At 33.1% G+C, this 14,633-nt stretch overlaps 2 protein-coding genes across 2 annotated transcripts in view; one reads left to right on the top strand and one right to left on the bottom strand.

The window, feature by feature from the left end:
* Window positions 1-6,264, top strand: part of LOC109060391 (dedicator of cytokinesis protein 5-like) — a 43,247-nt gene extending 36,983 nt beyond the window's left edge. The window contains exons 40-44 of the mRNA XM_042761657.1: window positions 635-801; window positions 3,605-3,749; window positions 3,924-4,074; window positions 5,094-5,215; window positions 5,377-6,264. Of these exons, the coding sequence (XP_042617591.1) occupies window positions 635-801; window positions 3,605-3,749; window positions 3,924-4,074; window positions 5,094-5,215; window positions 5,377-5,478 (687 nt within the window). The 3' untranslated portion in view covers window positions 5,479-6,264. The remainder of the gene's footprint in view (window positions 1-634; window positions 802-3,604; window positions 3,750-3,923; window positions 4,075-5,093; window positions 5,216-5,376) is intronic.
* Window positions 6,265-12,826: 6,562 nt separating this feature from the next.
* LOC109082523 lies at window positions 12,827-13,987 on the bottom strand. Its single transcript, XM_019097383.2, has one exon. The coding sequence runs from the start codon at window positions 13,906-13,908 to the stop codon at window positions 12,913-12,915; it is 996 nt and encodes a 331-aa protein (XP_018952928.2). The 5' UTR covers window positions 13,909-13,987; the 3' UTR covers window positions 12,827-12,912.
* Between the last annotated feature and the right edge of the window lie 646 nt (window positions 13,988-14,633).

Below are 14,633 nucleotides of genomic sequence, written 5' to 3'. Positions count from 1 at the left end.
CATACTAACACTACAGTTCAAAAGTTTTTAAGATTTTAAAAATGTCTCTAAAGGAGTTTCTTACACTCACCAAGGCTGCATTTATGTAATTAAAAATCTAGTAAAAACTGTAATATTGTGAAATATAATTACAATTTAAAATATCTGGTTTCTATTTCAATATATTTTCAAATGTAGTTTTTCCCTGTGATGCAAAGCTGAATTTTCAGCATCATTACTCCAGTCTTCAGTGTCACATGATCTTTCAGAAGCCATTCTAATTTACTGATTTTTTTATTATTATTAATGTTAAAAACAGTTATGCTGTTTAATTTTTTTTTGTAATTTTTTTTTTTTTTTTTTTTTTTTTTTGGAAACACAAGAAAAATCTTTTGTAAAATTATAAATGTCTTTACTTTTATCAGTTTTATGCATCCTTGCTGAATGAAAATATTATTTTCTATAATAAAAAAATCTTACTGGGTGGGGCAGAAATGACATATTTCATCTTTAATGGGGAGACTAAATAATTCCAAACTTGCGTTTATAAATGCTTGACTTTGAGTTTAAACTGTTTGAATTGAAGTACAGTCGAAGTCAATGAGATCCATGTGATGCTTTAACAAGAAATGTGTTTGTGCTTGTGTATTTCCAGCCCTGCTCTCTGACAGAGAAGAAGAAGAGTCGCGTGGGGTCTTTTGTAATGCCGTACATCATGTCCTCCACACTCAGACGGATGTCCACTATCTCCAACGCCTCCTCTGGACACTCCACCGGCTCAGGCTCCTCCGACGGAAACTCCTCCAGACCTGCTTCCCAGGAGTCAGTATCTCCTGCGTCCTCTTCTCTCATTCCTAGAAATAAACTCCCTTGTTTTCAGCACCGCACTGAGGGCTCATTTGCCGCAGTACAGTGTTGCCGTGGTCATGGAAAGGTCACGGAATGATTCAGTTTCCCATGTAATTAGCTTTCTGCTAGTGGACAAACATGACATTAATCTGTTTAACCTCCATGTTTAATTGGCTCTTGTAGGTGATGGATAAGTGGATTCTCATTAAACAAGTGCTTAATTACCATTAACTCCCCAATAATATTGGGGGGGTCTAAATCAGTAAATGCAACCTTTAACCAGTTTTCAATGATTATGCTGTTTTTCCTCGAGTATTTGCAGTTGAAATGATCCAAATTAGTCATGCGTAGGTCAGAACACTTGCCTTGTTTTTTGTTTTGTTCTGTTTTTTGCTGCAAAGTCATTATTGTGATTGAATGATGCCTAGTGGGAAAGAACATGGAAAGTTCAGTTTCTGTTTTTCTCTTCCTCTCATCTTGTGCATCGTTTGACGCCGTCCGAGTACGTGCTTTGATTACCGAGTAAACATTCTTGTTAATTAAGTCTTAAGTTAGTATGACTAAATTATTAATTAAGATATAAAATAATATATTTATGACTAATAAGTTTATTTATGAAAATTACGAGGGTAAAAAAAATAAGAGAAACTAAAATTGAAAAACAATTAGGAGGGAAAATTCTGTATTTTGATTACAGCCTCTTTACAACTGACATTAACTTGTTTCATATTCATATACTATCTAGCTATTTTTTGCATAACTTACATATTGCATGAGCTTCTATACTAGTTAAGTGACAAAAATGGCTGAAACATATCTGTTAGAGATCTATCTAATATATCTATTGAATATCTAGTATTATATATTGAACATCTAGTAATATACAGTACAGGTCAAAAGTTTGGAAACATTTCTATTTTTAATGTTTTTGAAAGAAGTCTCTTCTGCTCATCAAGCCTGCATTTATTTGATCAAAAATACAGAAAAACAGTAATATTGTGAGATATTATTACAACTTAAAATAATAGTTTTCTATTTGAATATACTTTAAAAAAAAATAATTTATTCCTGTGATGCGCAGCTGAATTTTCAGCATCATTACTCCAGCCTTCAGTGTCACATGTAACATCCAGTCTATCACATGATCATTTAGAAATCATTCTAATATTCTGATTTATTATGAGTGTTGGAAAACAGTTCTGCTGTCTAATATATTTGATGAATAAAAGTTTAAAAAGAACTGCATTCATTCAAAATAAAAAAAAAAATTCTAATAATATATTCTAATAATATATTTTCTTTACTATCACTTTTTATCAATTTAACACATCCTTGCTGAATAAAAGTATTGATTTTATTTAAAAAAAGAAAGAAAAAAAATTTCTGACCCCAAATTACTGACCAGTAGTGTATATTGTTATTACAAAATATTTATATTTTAAAAACATAGCTTCTTTTTTTTTTTTTTTTTACTTTTTATTCATCAAAGTATCCTAAAAAAGTATCACATGTTCTGAAAAAATATTAAGCAGCAGAACTGTTTCCAACTTTGATAATGAATCATCATATTAGAATGATTTCTAAAGGATCATGTGATACTGATCCTAAAAATTCAGCTTTGCATCACAGAAATAAATGATCATTTAAAGTATAATACATTTAAGAACTATTATTTTAAATTGTAATAATATTTCACAATATTACTGTTTTTTCTGTATTTTTGATCAAATAAATGCAGGCTTGATGAGCAGAAGAAACTTCTTTCAAAAACATTAAAAATAGTAATGTTTCCAAACTTTTGACCTGTACTGTATATATATATATATATATATATATATATATATATATATATATATATATATATATATATATATATATATATACAGTATACACATACATATAATAATTTATAATATTATGTGGAATTTATTTTTTGTGCTTTTTTTTAATTTATTTAGGCAAAATATCATTTATGATGTCATTTATCAGTAATTGCAAATTAACAACGTTAACAACAAATTCGGAAATTCGAAAGGAAGTACATTGTGACGGATTCATAAAACAATAAGTGCTCAAATTCAATGAAAATTTTATTTTTTTGTCCTTGGAAAAGTGTTTCGAACATCTTATTGTTTCCTCCTTTGCATGTTAAAATGTCAGGATTCAAATTAAAACAATGGCAACAATAGTTTGTGCTTTTCTATTGTGACTTTTCTATGTTAGCCAGAAGCAGTGGTACTCAAAGCATTTCTCTTTTAATTGTCATGTTTCCAACTATGTTTGAAAAACCTCTTTTGTTCACTGACCTTCCTTTATGTCAGTGTTTCTTAAGTTAGCATTGCCAGTTTTAGCAGATGTGTTCTTATCGAAATGCTAATCAAGCGTGTATATCATTTAAATAAGTAGCCATTCCCAAGACAGGCAGCCGAGTGAAGAGACACAGATCTCAGGAGAATATATCAAAGTTTTATATCAGGTTGCAATTTGGAGGCTTCCACTTCTGAGTCACTCAACCCACGAGTGGCTTACTTACAGTATAGTCTCTTCACATTAATAAATTGTAATGTAGACACATGCATCTTCTGTAAAGCTGCTTTGAAACAATGTGCATTTTGAAAAGTGCTATACAAATAAATTTAAGTTGAATTGAATTAAACTGAGATAGGAAAAAAATATTGTAAGAAAAAAAAAAATGAGACACCTGACCTTAAAGCAAATGTGTTGCTTGACCAGAATGTTGTTGGTTTTTTTATCTGATCGTCTCTTTTTCTCTCAGCTCGCTGCTCTCCCGTGTGAGCGACAGCAGGGTTTCGGTTCTGTCTCGCTCGGAGGAAGATAATCGGATAAGTAAGAAGAACAGGAAAGAATGGAGTATGAGCAAGTCTCAGGTCTTACTGGAGCGACCCGCTGACAGCGACGAGGTGTTCATGTTCACCGTTCTCTGATGTTAACTTCTGTTTGATGTTGATTTGTGTCATTTCATAGTGACATTGAAGGATTGAGTGCAATAAATCGTAGGAAAGGACATTTTTAAAGTGGACTAATTTCATATTTGGAGATGTGATTCATTTTATGCGCTGTCTGTGTGGTGGCAGATTCCTCCAGAGAAGCAGCCAAGGCCTAAAAGTCTGACGATAGGAGACCGGAGACCCGCGCTGTCGCTGTTTCATGGAGAATCACCCAGTTTGAGTTTACACAACCCTCTCAGCCCTCTGCCTGCCTCACCGCACACACCACGCAGCTGCAGTGAGTGCACAAACACACATCCGACGCATGATTGTTTGTTTGTTTTTTGACATGAGCTATGGTTTATCTTTACCATGGTGCATGAATATGGTAATGCTACCATCACTGTGCCATGGTGCTACAGTACTTCTTCTTTAAAATAAAATAGTTTTCAATATATGCTTCCATTCAATAGTTTGGGGTTGGTTTTTGAAAGAAGTCTCTTGTACTCATCAAGGCTGTATTTATTTTATAAAAAATACAGTAAAAAATGAGCTATTATAGCAGTTTAAAATAACTGCTTTCTATTTGAATATATTTTAAAATGTAATTTATTCTTTTGATGAAAAGCTGATTTTTTTTCTGCATCATTACTTCAGTCTTCAGTGTCACATCATGCTTCAGAAATCATTCTGATATACTAGTTTGTTTCTTATTATTATTATCAATGCTGAAAACAGTTGCTGCTTCATAATTTTCAGGAAAGTGGAAATTTCCTGAATTATTTTGTGGAAAGATCATTTTCAGGCTTCTTTGATGAATTTAGTTTAAACAGTACAGCATTCATTTGAAATAGAAATCCTTTGTGACAATGTAACAATCATTACTGTCACTTTTGAACAATTTAATGCATCTTTGGTGAATAAAAGTGTCAATTTATTTTAAAAAAATGATACTGAAATTATAAATTACTAAAAGTTAAACTAAAATTAAAATGAAAACCGAATACATAAAAACCTAATTTAAAATATTAATACATATTATATAAATAATACAAATAATTACACTGATTTATACATTTCATATATATATATATATATATATATATATTTTATATATTTATGTATATTTTTTTTTTTATTTATATATTTGTTTATGTTTTTTTTTTTAATGAAAAAATTGGATTAAACGTTTGAAAATTCTTACAGGGATTTAAGGACACTTTGAATACAAAGAACACCATCATCCAGCACACTGCTCCTGCACACAGCACATCAGTATAAACATTATTAAACCTCATATTGATCATTGTCCCGCAGGTTACACGTGTCTCCCAAGCGAGAGTGTCTTCAGCACACCGGACACCACGAACACCCCTCCACCGATGCCACCCAAAAAACACCCTCACGAGAGTGAGAGCATCTATAACTCCACCTCTGACGTAAGACAGCATGCACAGTCTGCACTAGGAAAATAGCTCGATTATTAGCAGTAAATTTACAATTTCCTTTGTACATTTATCTGTATTTTTATCTTAAATTTGACAAAAATATAAATGTTATAGAAAGCTAAAATGCTTTTCGTCTTTTATTTCACCTGTAGTTCACGCCTCCTTTACCGTCGAAAGTTGAAAACAAGCCTCCACCGCCGCCACCCAAAACACGCAAGTCCATGTTTTCCACCAGTGAGAGCAATCCACAGTAAAGACCCTCCAGTTCTCCTGAATCCAGAAGCAGATGCCCGCGGTACCGTGTCTCAGATAATTGCGTGCTGTGAAAAACACTTCTTAATGGTTCTTATTCCTCTTTTAAAAAATTCAGCGCTGAGAGTTTGTCATGGTTTTCTGGGATTTCTGATTAGACCTGTTTATAATTTATTTTTGGTAGCACAACAGCAGTTTCATCCTGATAAAGCATTCTTTTTTTTTTTATTTGGAAATGGACCTCCAGTGTGTATTTATTCATAACTGCTGGGCAGGAACGTAACCGTTTGTTGGTTGGTTTGTTCAAAGTTTAAATCAGCCTCACATCCACTGGATTAGTTTATCTCAACCTGTATCTGTGCCTTATAAATAGAGATATTTAAAGTTAATGAAGTTCTGTGCACAAATTCACTTTGCACATTGCTCATTATTGTCAGGATTCACATTAAATCTTTTGTAGTTGTACTTCTTGCACAGTTTGCATTACTCTTCCCCTTAAGCAAGAAAAGACTCTTGATGGAGTTGTTTTTTTTCCTCACTCTAGAGAGCAATATTTGTATAAAAAAAATCCCAAACTTTTAAAAAAGCATGTGAACTAAATTTAACTGAAGAGAATGCAGAAGATGCAGTACAAAACTGCAGGCTTTAAGAAATTATTTATAAAGTCTAAACTTATTTTTGTCATGATTGCAAAAAGATGTGCTTGAATTCAGGAATGTTACCTATTGTCTCAACACTTAAAGGAATAATTCACCCCAAAATTAACATTTGCTACCCCCCCCCCCACCCCCCAGACCATCCAAGATGTAGATGAGTTTGTTTCAGATTTGGAGAAATGTAGCATTGCATCACTTGCTCACCAGTGGATGCTCTGCAGTGAATGGGTGCCGTCAGAATAAGAGTCCAAACAGCTGATAAAAACACCACAATAATCCACACCACTCCAGTCCAGTCCATCAATTTACTAATTATCAATAAAAAAAAAAATCATCAAAGCATTTTAACTTTAAACCATTGCTTCTGGCCAAAATACGAGACCATAATAATGTTTCCTCCAGTGAAAAAGTCCATTCTCTGTTTGTCCTCTCACATCAAAATACACCCACATATCTGTTTAGAACTATTATGGACTGTATTAACTTGTAAATGCTGCTTGATCTGTGCATATTTCTCTCCTGATTCAGTCGAGATGATTCTTTCACTGGAGAAAGCTATATTTTGGAGTATGAACTTTCAGCCAGAAGTTTAAAGTTAAAACCTGTTAATGATGTACTTGTTTCTTACAAACAAACACTCATTCACTGCAGAGGATCACTGATGAGCAAGTGATGTAATGCTACTTTTCTCCAAATCTGTTACGATTAAGAAACCTTGGATGCACTGAGGATGAGGTATTTTTCAGCAAATGTTTATTTTTGTGTGAATGTTTCCTTTAAATGTCACCTAGGTAAAGCGTGGTAGTTCATGGATCGGTACATTTTAGTTTGGAGCAACATAAATTTCTCTGTGAAACACGGCAGTGAGGTTTGAGATCACCAAGTCAGATTTAGGGCTTGCTTGTTCATTTACCTCAAGTCAGAATATCACACTTCAGTAGTGCATGCACTGTATTTGTACACTGTATTTTTTGCTCATGATATTTTTAAATTCTTTATCTTAAATTTTTTTTTTTTTTACTTTTGTGATTCAACATTTGTCTTTATTCTTTGTGATAAAATGCGGCTGCATCTTTGGATGTTTTAAATTATTAATTGTCATGTTGTTGAATGCAGCACTTCAGTAATGAAATTATTACATAAAGATATCAGAATAGCAGGATCATTCTTATAGGTTCACTGGTTTAAAAACTACACTGGGTCCGTCAGCATTGTTTTATTCTTGTAATGAGTTCTTTATAATAAGGTAATTTTCATAAAGGTTGCATAGTTTTGTATTTTAAGATTGTTTTTTTTTTTTGCAAATATAGTAATATTTAATTCATATACTGTAATATTTAAGTCATGGAAAATTCTATTTCTGCATGAAATGTTGTGTACATTCTGTATTAAATCGCACAATTATCAGAACAAATGTGACAGAAAGTTGACATAATTCCATGGAAAACCAAAACAATGTTTTTTAAAGGGATTGTAGGTGTAAATATAGAATTTTTCTTTGCAGAATTATTTAAACTTGAAGCTGTAAATTAAATGAATGAAATAGTGATATTTTATTTTAATTTGTTTCATTTTGAGCAAAAATACAAACCAAGGTTATTCTGGCCTACATGGATCATTTCAACATTCAAACACTTTTTTAGTATAGTAAATGCATGCATTTTTAAAGTAATTACGTATATTTTTCAGTCTAAGTGGACGGTTTTCGCCACTGCAGGCAGAAACCCATGAAAACCAATGGAAAACAATCAATCATAACTGTTATTTCAGAATTTTTGCACTCCAGTTTGAATAAAAGTGGCAAAAGAAATCTTGGACTGTTTACTAGTTTTTCACTTAAGGAGTTTTATAGCTATTAAGTCAATCAAATTTACTCTAAAATACACTTTTTTTTTTTTTTTTTTTTTTTTTTGTGGCTGTTCCCATGGCAAAAATTTGCATTCCAGGGGCTAAATATGATGTTATCTGGGTCGTTTCGACCCACGCCAACAGTGTTAAAGCCAAGCGGCAACCTTCCGGTCTCTCTCTTGAACCCAACACGGAGGTGACTTAAACTGCATTTCATCGACTGGTCTCCAAAAGGGAATCAATCCCATAGACCCCAAATGTTAAAATGCCTAACTTTACAGCAGAAAAAAAAAAAAAAAAAAATATATATATATATATATATGTTTACAGCCTGCTACAAAAAGTGGTTTTGGTCTATAAAGCTTATTTATAGATCTAGATAATTTATATAGCTAATAATTCCCTTCATGACAACTGTGAGGGGCGTGATTTATTTATTTATTTTTTTATTACTTATCCGTTTAAATTATATAAAGCCTTAAAGTTCTGCATAATTAAGGGCGTGGCCACTTGAGTGACAGGTGGATTGCTCCACCATTGAGCTGGTTTCAGCAACCAGCTCCACCAACGTCCCGCCTCTTTGCCCATTTTTGATTATCCAGGAGTGATGGCTGTCAAGATGATGAAGGTCGGTTCCGCCCACTTTAGGCTTCAAAAATGCTCTTCAGAAACCTACAGGTGACGTCACGGACACTACATCCATGTTTATATACAGTCTATGTGTCAAAGAAGCCCAATTATAATTTTTGAGGATAAAGAACAACATTTATGGGGCAGTTCATTTCAGATTTTGTTGCTTATTCGAAATATGTAATTTAATTGCATTTATATATATATATATTTATTTATTTATTTATTTATTTTATTTTATTTTTTTTGCAAGAAAGAAGCATACAAGCATTGAAGTAAACCAATATAAAATGTAAAGTAGAAAAATAGACATGGTTTACAATGTAACAAAGAAATTAACAAGATCAATAGCATTGGTCACTGCCAGAAAAATATCTTTCAGTGAAAAGTTTTTTATACAGTCTATGTGTCAAAGAAGCCCAATTCCGCGAGAAAATCTGTGGGTGATCAGGTCTCGGCAATCTTTGTGTGTGAATATAGGCTACTAAATATTTGATATTTTTGTGTGATATATTGATATATATATACTATATATATATAGATATATATATATCTATATATATATATATATATATATATATATATATATATATATATATATCTAAATGCCTATACTGGTGTATTCCTATACTGTGGAATGAAGTGTAACCTGTCACAGTGATCTGATTTAAATTATGTTCTTGAGTCATCCAGACCCCTGACCGTCACGTGTTAACTGGTCATCTCCTGAGTTTAAGATGCCGCAGGATGACATTATACTCTTGACATCTGTTTTCTCTCAGCGGCCAGAAATGGATGTGGTAGATGAAAGTCGAATCAGCGGCAGATGAAAGCTCTTTCCCGTCCCTCAGGCTGGAGATTACATACGGAATAATCTCGCCTGTGAAGGTGACGCTCTTTCTTGTCTTCCATTGTTTTTTTTTTTGGAAATGGACACTTCTATGTGTTGTGCTGAACGATGTAAGGCACACAAAGTCAGGTATCCTCTAGACCGGAATTCAGTGCTGGAAATCATTTATGTCTTTTATATCTGTTGTCTTTCCATTGGAATTTTGGATGCTGACAATATAATTTGCTGTTGTTCGTTTTGTTCGATGGCAGACCAGTATAGTATATCCGCTGTCCTCTTCTCCATAGACCTCATGCTGGAAAGTGGTTGTTACGTGAAGCTTGGACGTCATAGTCTCTGTATAAGCCTGGAAAATGATTGACTGCTAAATAGCCTTTAATCTTACATGCCACTGATAGATATCGCCATGGAAACACCACTTTGAACTTGCCTTCAGAAATGGAGATCCTCAGCTCAACCTACAGACTGAGAAAAATATCATTAGTTTAATAAATGCCTAATTTCAATCAAGCGTTTTTCTGTTAAAGAAATAGTTAAATAAAATAATAATTACTTACTTTCTATACTGTATGATTTACTTCTGTGAAGTGTTTAGCAGGTGTATAGAAAGCTTGAGCCCCTGACCTTTTTCAAAATTAAAAGTGCCCCCTCAACAATTATCAAGAATAAAATTGTGGTCAATAAAATAAAATGTATTTGAATTATAATTAATATGAATTATAATATGACGACGTGTAAAAAAAAAAAAAAAAAAAAAAAAAAAAAAAAAAAAAAACAGTAACAAAATGCTCAAAAGTCAAAAAATACACATTTATTTTTATTTATCTGTCAAGCTGCCTATACATTAAAGACCATAGATATACAAAGACTGAAAAATAAGTTTTGTAGCGTTATTTGAGCATAAAGAACAACATTTATGGGGCAGTTCATTTCAGATTTTGTTGCTTATTCGAAATATGTAATTTAATTGCATTTAATATTTATTTATTTATTTATTTATTTTTTGCAAGAAAGAAAACAGCATTGAAGTAAACCAATATAAAATGTAAAGTAGAAAAATAGACATGGTTTACAATGTAACAAAGAAATTAACAAGATCAATAGCATTGGTCACTGCCAGAAAAATATCTTTCAGTGAAAAGTTTAAATGACATTTTATAAAAAGAGAACCGAAAGTCAATCATTTGCGTGATTTCTTAATTAGAACAGGTCTGATGAGGAGAATATGAAGGAGGGAAATAAATTGGAATAACATTGCAGGAAAACGTGCAATTGCTAACTATATATATATAAAAAGACAACGAGTATCATTCTTTACAATCCGAATGGACAGGGGAATTAGCATTCGTGGAGTGATCTGGATCTGCGATTTGTCTCATTTTACAAATCGAATTGCTTTAAAAAAAAAAAATGGATGTTTACTGACTGCAAAACAATATGTAAAATCACGCAGCACCAGACGTCGCATTAATCGTAAGTACTAATATTCAATTTACTCTTATTAGCAAATGGATATTCATATACCGTTTGATTTGTTAGTTTAATATAACCCAAGTGCGACCTACATGCCTATTATGTAAGGAGCTTTACTGTATTTTCGATCAAATAAATGCATATAATATAAATATTGTAAATGTACGATTAGTAGAATAAAGATTATAGCTTCTGTTTGAAAGTATATTTAAACATTTGAGCCACACTTAAAATATGGGAATGCCAATGCAATGTTGTTACTTCTTGCTTTGATACTTTATATAATGCAGTGATATTTAAACATTTCAGTTCTTTTGTGTCTAATTTTTTTTTTAGCCTCTGTACATTTAAAATCTTTTTTTCAAACTGTTTTAAGATCCAAAGGTCCAAAACGATGCAGTGAAGTTTTTGCATCCAGTACTCAGTAAAATGCTTGCTTTGGTTGACAGAAATTAGTGTAATATTTAAGAATGAAATGAATGAGTATAGTGAAACTGACCTAAGCAGAAAACATTTAATACTTACAGTACAGATCTGTAACTCTTTCACGATCTAAATCTCCCTCAGACTACTAGTCTAGAAAGAAACACTGCTGGAGAGTCTTTCATTAATGTTCCTGTGCTTAATGAGCCTCATGAATGAGTCTGTCAAACTACTGTAAGAACCAGTGTGGTGCAGCATGGCAATTTTAATAAATAAAAAAGTCATGTTTGATGAACTGTGAACACATGCTCAAAACAGAAGATGTTGGAGCATCTTTCAGCACACAAAGGAGTTTCTTTACACGAAAAGCAAGGAACAAATGTTTTCTAGTTTATTCATGTCAACCGTTGACAAGATGAATCTTGAACCTTCAAGGACTAGTAGAGCAGAATGATTGTGCAAACGTTCATAACACAATGTGCAATAACATCTGATGCTCAGACCTCAGAGAGTATGAGTTATAAAATCGCACTGTTCATCTCAGATGAAAAGAAATGTAAACTTGCATTCTGTCTGGAAAAACAGCAAGAAGCTACTGGCTAACTATATAATTTCTATGAATGTATGAAGATTATTATAGCTTTTAAATATTTTAGCCACACTTAATGTGTACTGTAAATGTCTGTGTGTTAGATCAAAAAATAATGAAACAATTGAACTTTATTTTTAAGAAAAATAGCACATTTGAAACAAAAATATCACTGTAATGTTCAGTTGCCACTATTGTTTTATAATGCAATGACATTTAGTTGTGTCCACTCCACATTTTTTTTCCCTGCAGACCATTTTAAGATCAGAAGGTCCAGTTATGTTTCTGAAGGCTTCTTCCCAGAGGTCTCTCTTGAAAAATAGCAAAATAGCTACACAACTACATAATTTCTATCAAGGTGAATTCTGTATTTTTGATTAAATAAATGCAAATGTGTATACTTTATATTTATGATTGTTAGAATACATGTTTGTGTTGTTTTTATTTAAATGTATTTAAACACTTAAAATGTATGAATATCAATGATTTGCTAAAAATACATTGAAACAACTGACCTTTATTTTACAGAAAAATAGCACTTTTAAAGTTGGATATCTCAGAAATGTTTAAAAAGCTGAGCTTATTGTTGATGAAATGCAAATATGTATAAATATTTCATTTTATTTAATTATTTTAGAAGTATTATTATACTTGTGCCACACTTAAAATGTCTGAATGTCATTGCATTTGATCAAAAGCAAGTGGTCTTTCAAAGAAAAAATGCACTTTTAACATTTAATATCTCGGAAATGTTTAGTGTCCACTTGCTTTGGTATTTTATTTAATGCAATGACATTCAGACGTTTTCAGTTGTGTTGTGTCTACTGTACATGTAAAATCTCTCTCTTTCTTTATGCAGTGAAGATTTTGAAGTCTTCTCACTGGGTCTTTTTCAGGAAAAATAGCAAGAAGCTACACAATTACATCATTTCTATCATGCTTAGTGGCCATGGCTGTGCTCATGCGGTTATGTTTTGACCTCTTTGACCTTCATGCTGCTCAAACAAGGGTACTCGGCTAAAAAGAGGTTATACGTTGCAATCAGTTCCTTCCAGTAGCTTTTCTTCCCGTAGACCAGCACGAACGCGCTGACTGTGGTGTAGATGCTAGCGAAGAGAATGGTCAGAGCCAATGTGTTCCGCCTCATCAGCACCACCGTCATCTGCGTGAAGATGTCCACGATCAGGAAGACCACGTACACGACCACCAAACTGAGAGTCATCTTGATGACCCGCATCTGCGTGCCGAGCTTGGGCCCGTGGGCACTGTTGCTGCTGGCCTTCATGTCCAGAAGATGTTTTGCCAGGTGGTACGATATGGAAATGCTGCATTTGACCATTATGATTCCTGGAACTATATCAGAGATGATCCCATAGTAGAAGACGTAGGCGAGTCCGGTGGTGTCGGTGGGCATGATGGACCCACAATCGCTCAGTCCACTGGAGGTGCCATTGTAGTAGGTCAGCACGCTCAGCAATGGAACACAATTGGCGAAGCCGCTCAAGACGATCACCGCCAGGGCCATGTGGACGTGTTTGACAATGGCCTCCTGGAAGCGCGTGTAGCAGTGGACCGGCTCCATCACCAGTTTAGTGCCGTAGTAGAAGGTCAGGAACGCCGTGCTCCAGAACATGATGAACTTGAGGCTGAAGATGAGCACCAGCAGGATGGCTCCCGCTAAGCTGATGCGGCACACGGTGTCGATCACATCCAGCGTCTGCCATAAGTACATGAGAACCTGCAGGGACATGCTGGCCAGGGAGATGGCCGTGATGATAAAGTCGGCCGGGTTCAGTCTGTGCTTTGTGCTCTTCCGGTAGTTCCTCTGGTTGATCAGAAGCAAGTACATGTTGAAGAAGATGGTGAGAATTGCCAAGAAGCCGGTCAGCACCCAGGCCACGAGTTTGTCCAAGGACGACAGCATGATCGATGGTTCTCTGGACGAGTACGGTGATCTCAACATAAACAAACATAGGAATAAAAGAGATCTCTTTAATACAGTACTAAATCTGCAGACAGATTACATGTAGATCTTTAGAAGTTTCTCCTGAGAAAAAGACCAGACTAGACTAGAGCTTCAGAAAAGATCTGTCAAACAGTGTTGTTAGTGTTTACTAAAAATATTAATGTCAAATGAAGTCATGAAACGAAGTCAAGTATAAATATTAGATGGAAAACTTCAATGAAAATGATAAATGTTACCTTGGAAACTTTACAATAAAATAAGAGTGGTAAAATAAATTACTCAAACTAAAAAAAAAAGGTATATGTATATATATATATATATATATATATTATATATATATATATATATATATATATATATATATATATATATATATATATAATATATATATATATATATATATATATATAAATTCATATGAACACTTACATGTTCTCTGTAAACCAGTGTCATTGTTAACTAAAGCTTTTAAAATGAAATAAAATTATATAAATAAAAAAAAATTTATACACCCTCCCCCCACAAAAAAAAAAAAAATCAATTTTAAAAAGACAAAAGCACACAACAAAATTACTTTAAAATTAAAATGAGATCTAAAAATATAAGCTATTTATAAAAAAATAATAAATGTTAATACTATATAAATAACACCAAAATAACGCCAGAGAGCTCATTATCAGCTCAAACATTTCTCATCATAAAAAGATCAAATGTTCTGACCT

The sequence above is a fragment of the Cyprinus carpio genome, chromosome A8 (genome assembly GCF_018340385.1).
Source record: "Cyprinus carpio isolate SPL01 chromosome A8, ASM1834038v1, whole genome shotgun sequence".
Lineage (NCBI taxonomy): Eukaryota > Metazoa > Chordata > Actinopteri > Cypriniformes > Cyprinidae > Cyprinus > Cyprinus carpio.
This window is presented reverse-complemented; position numbering and strand designations above follow the sequence as displayed.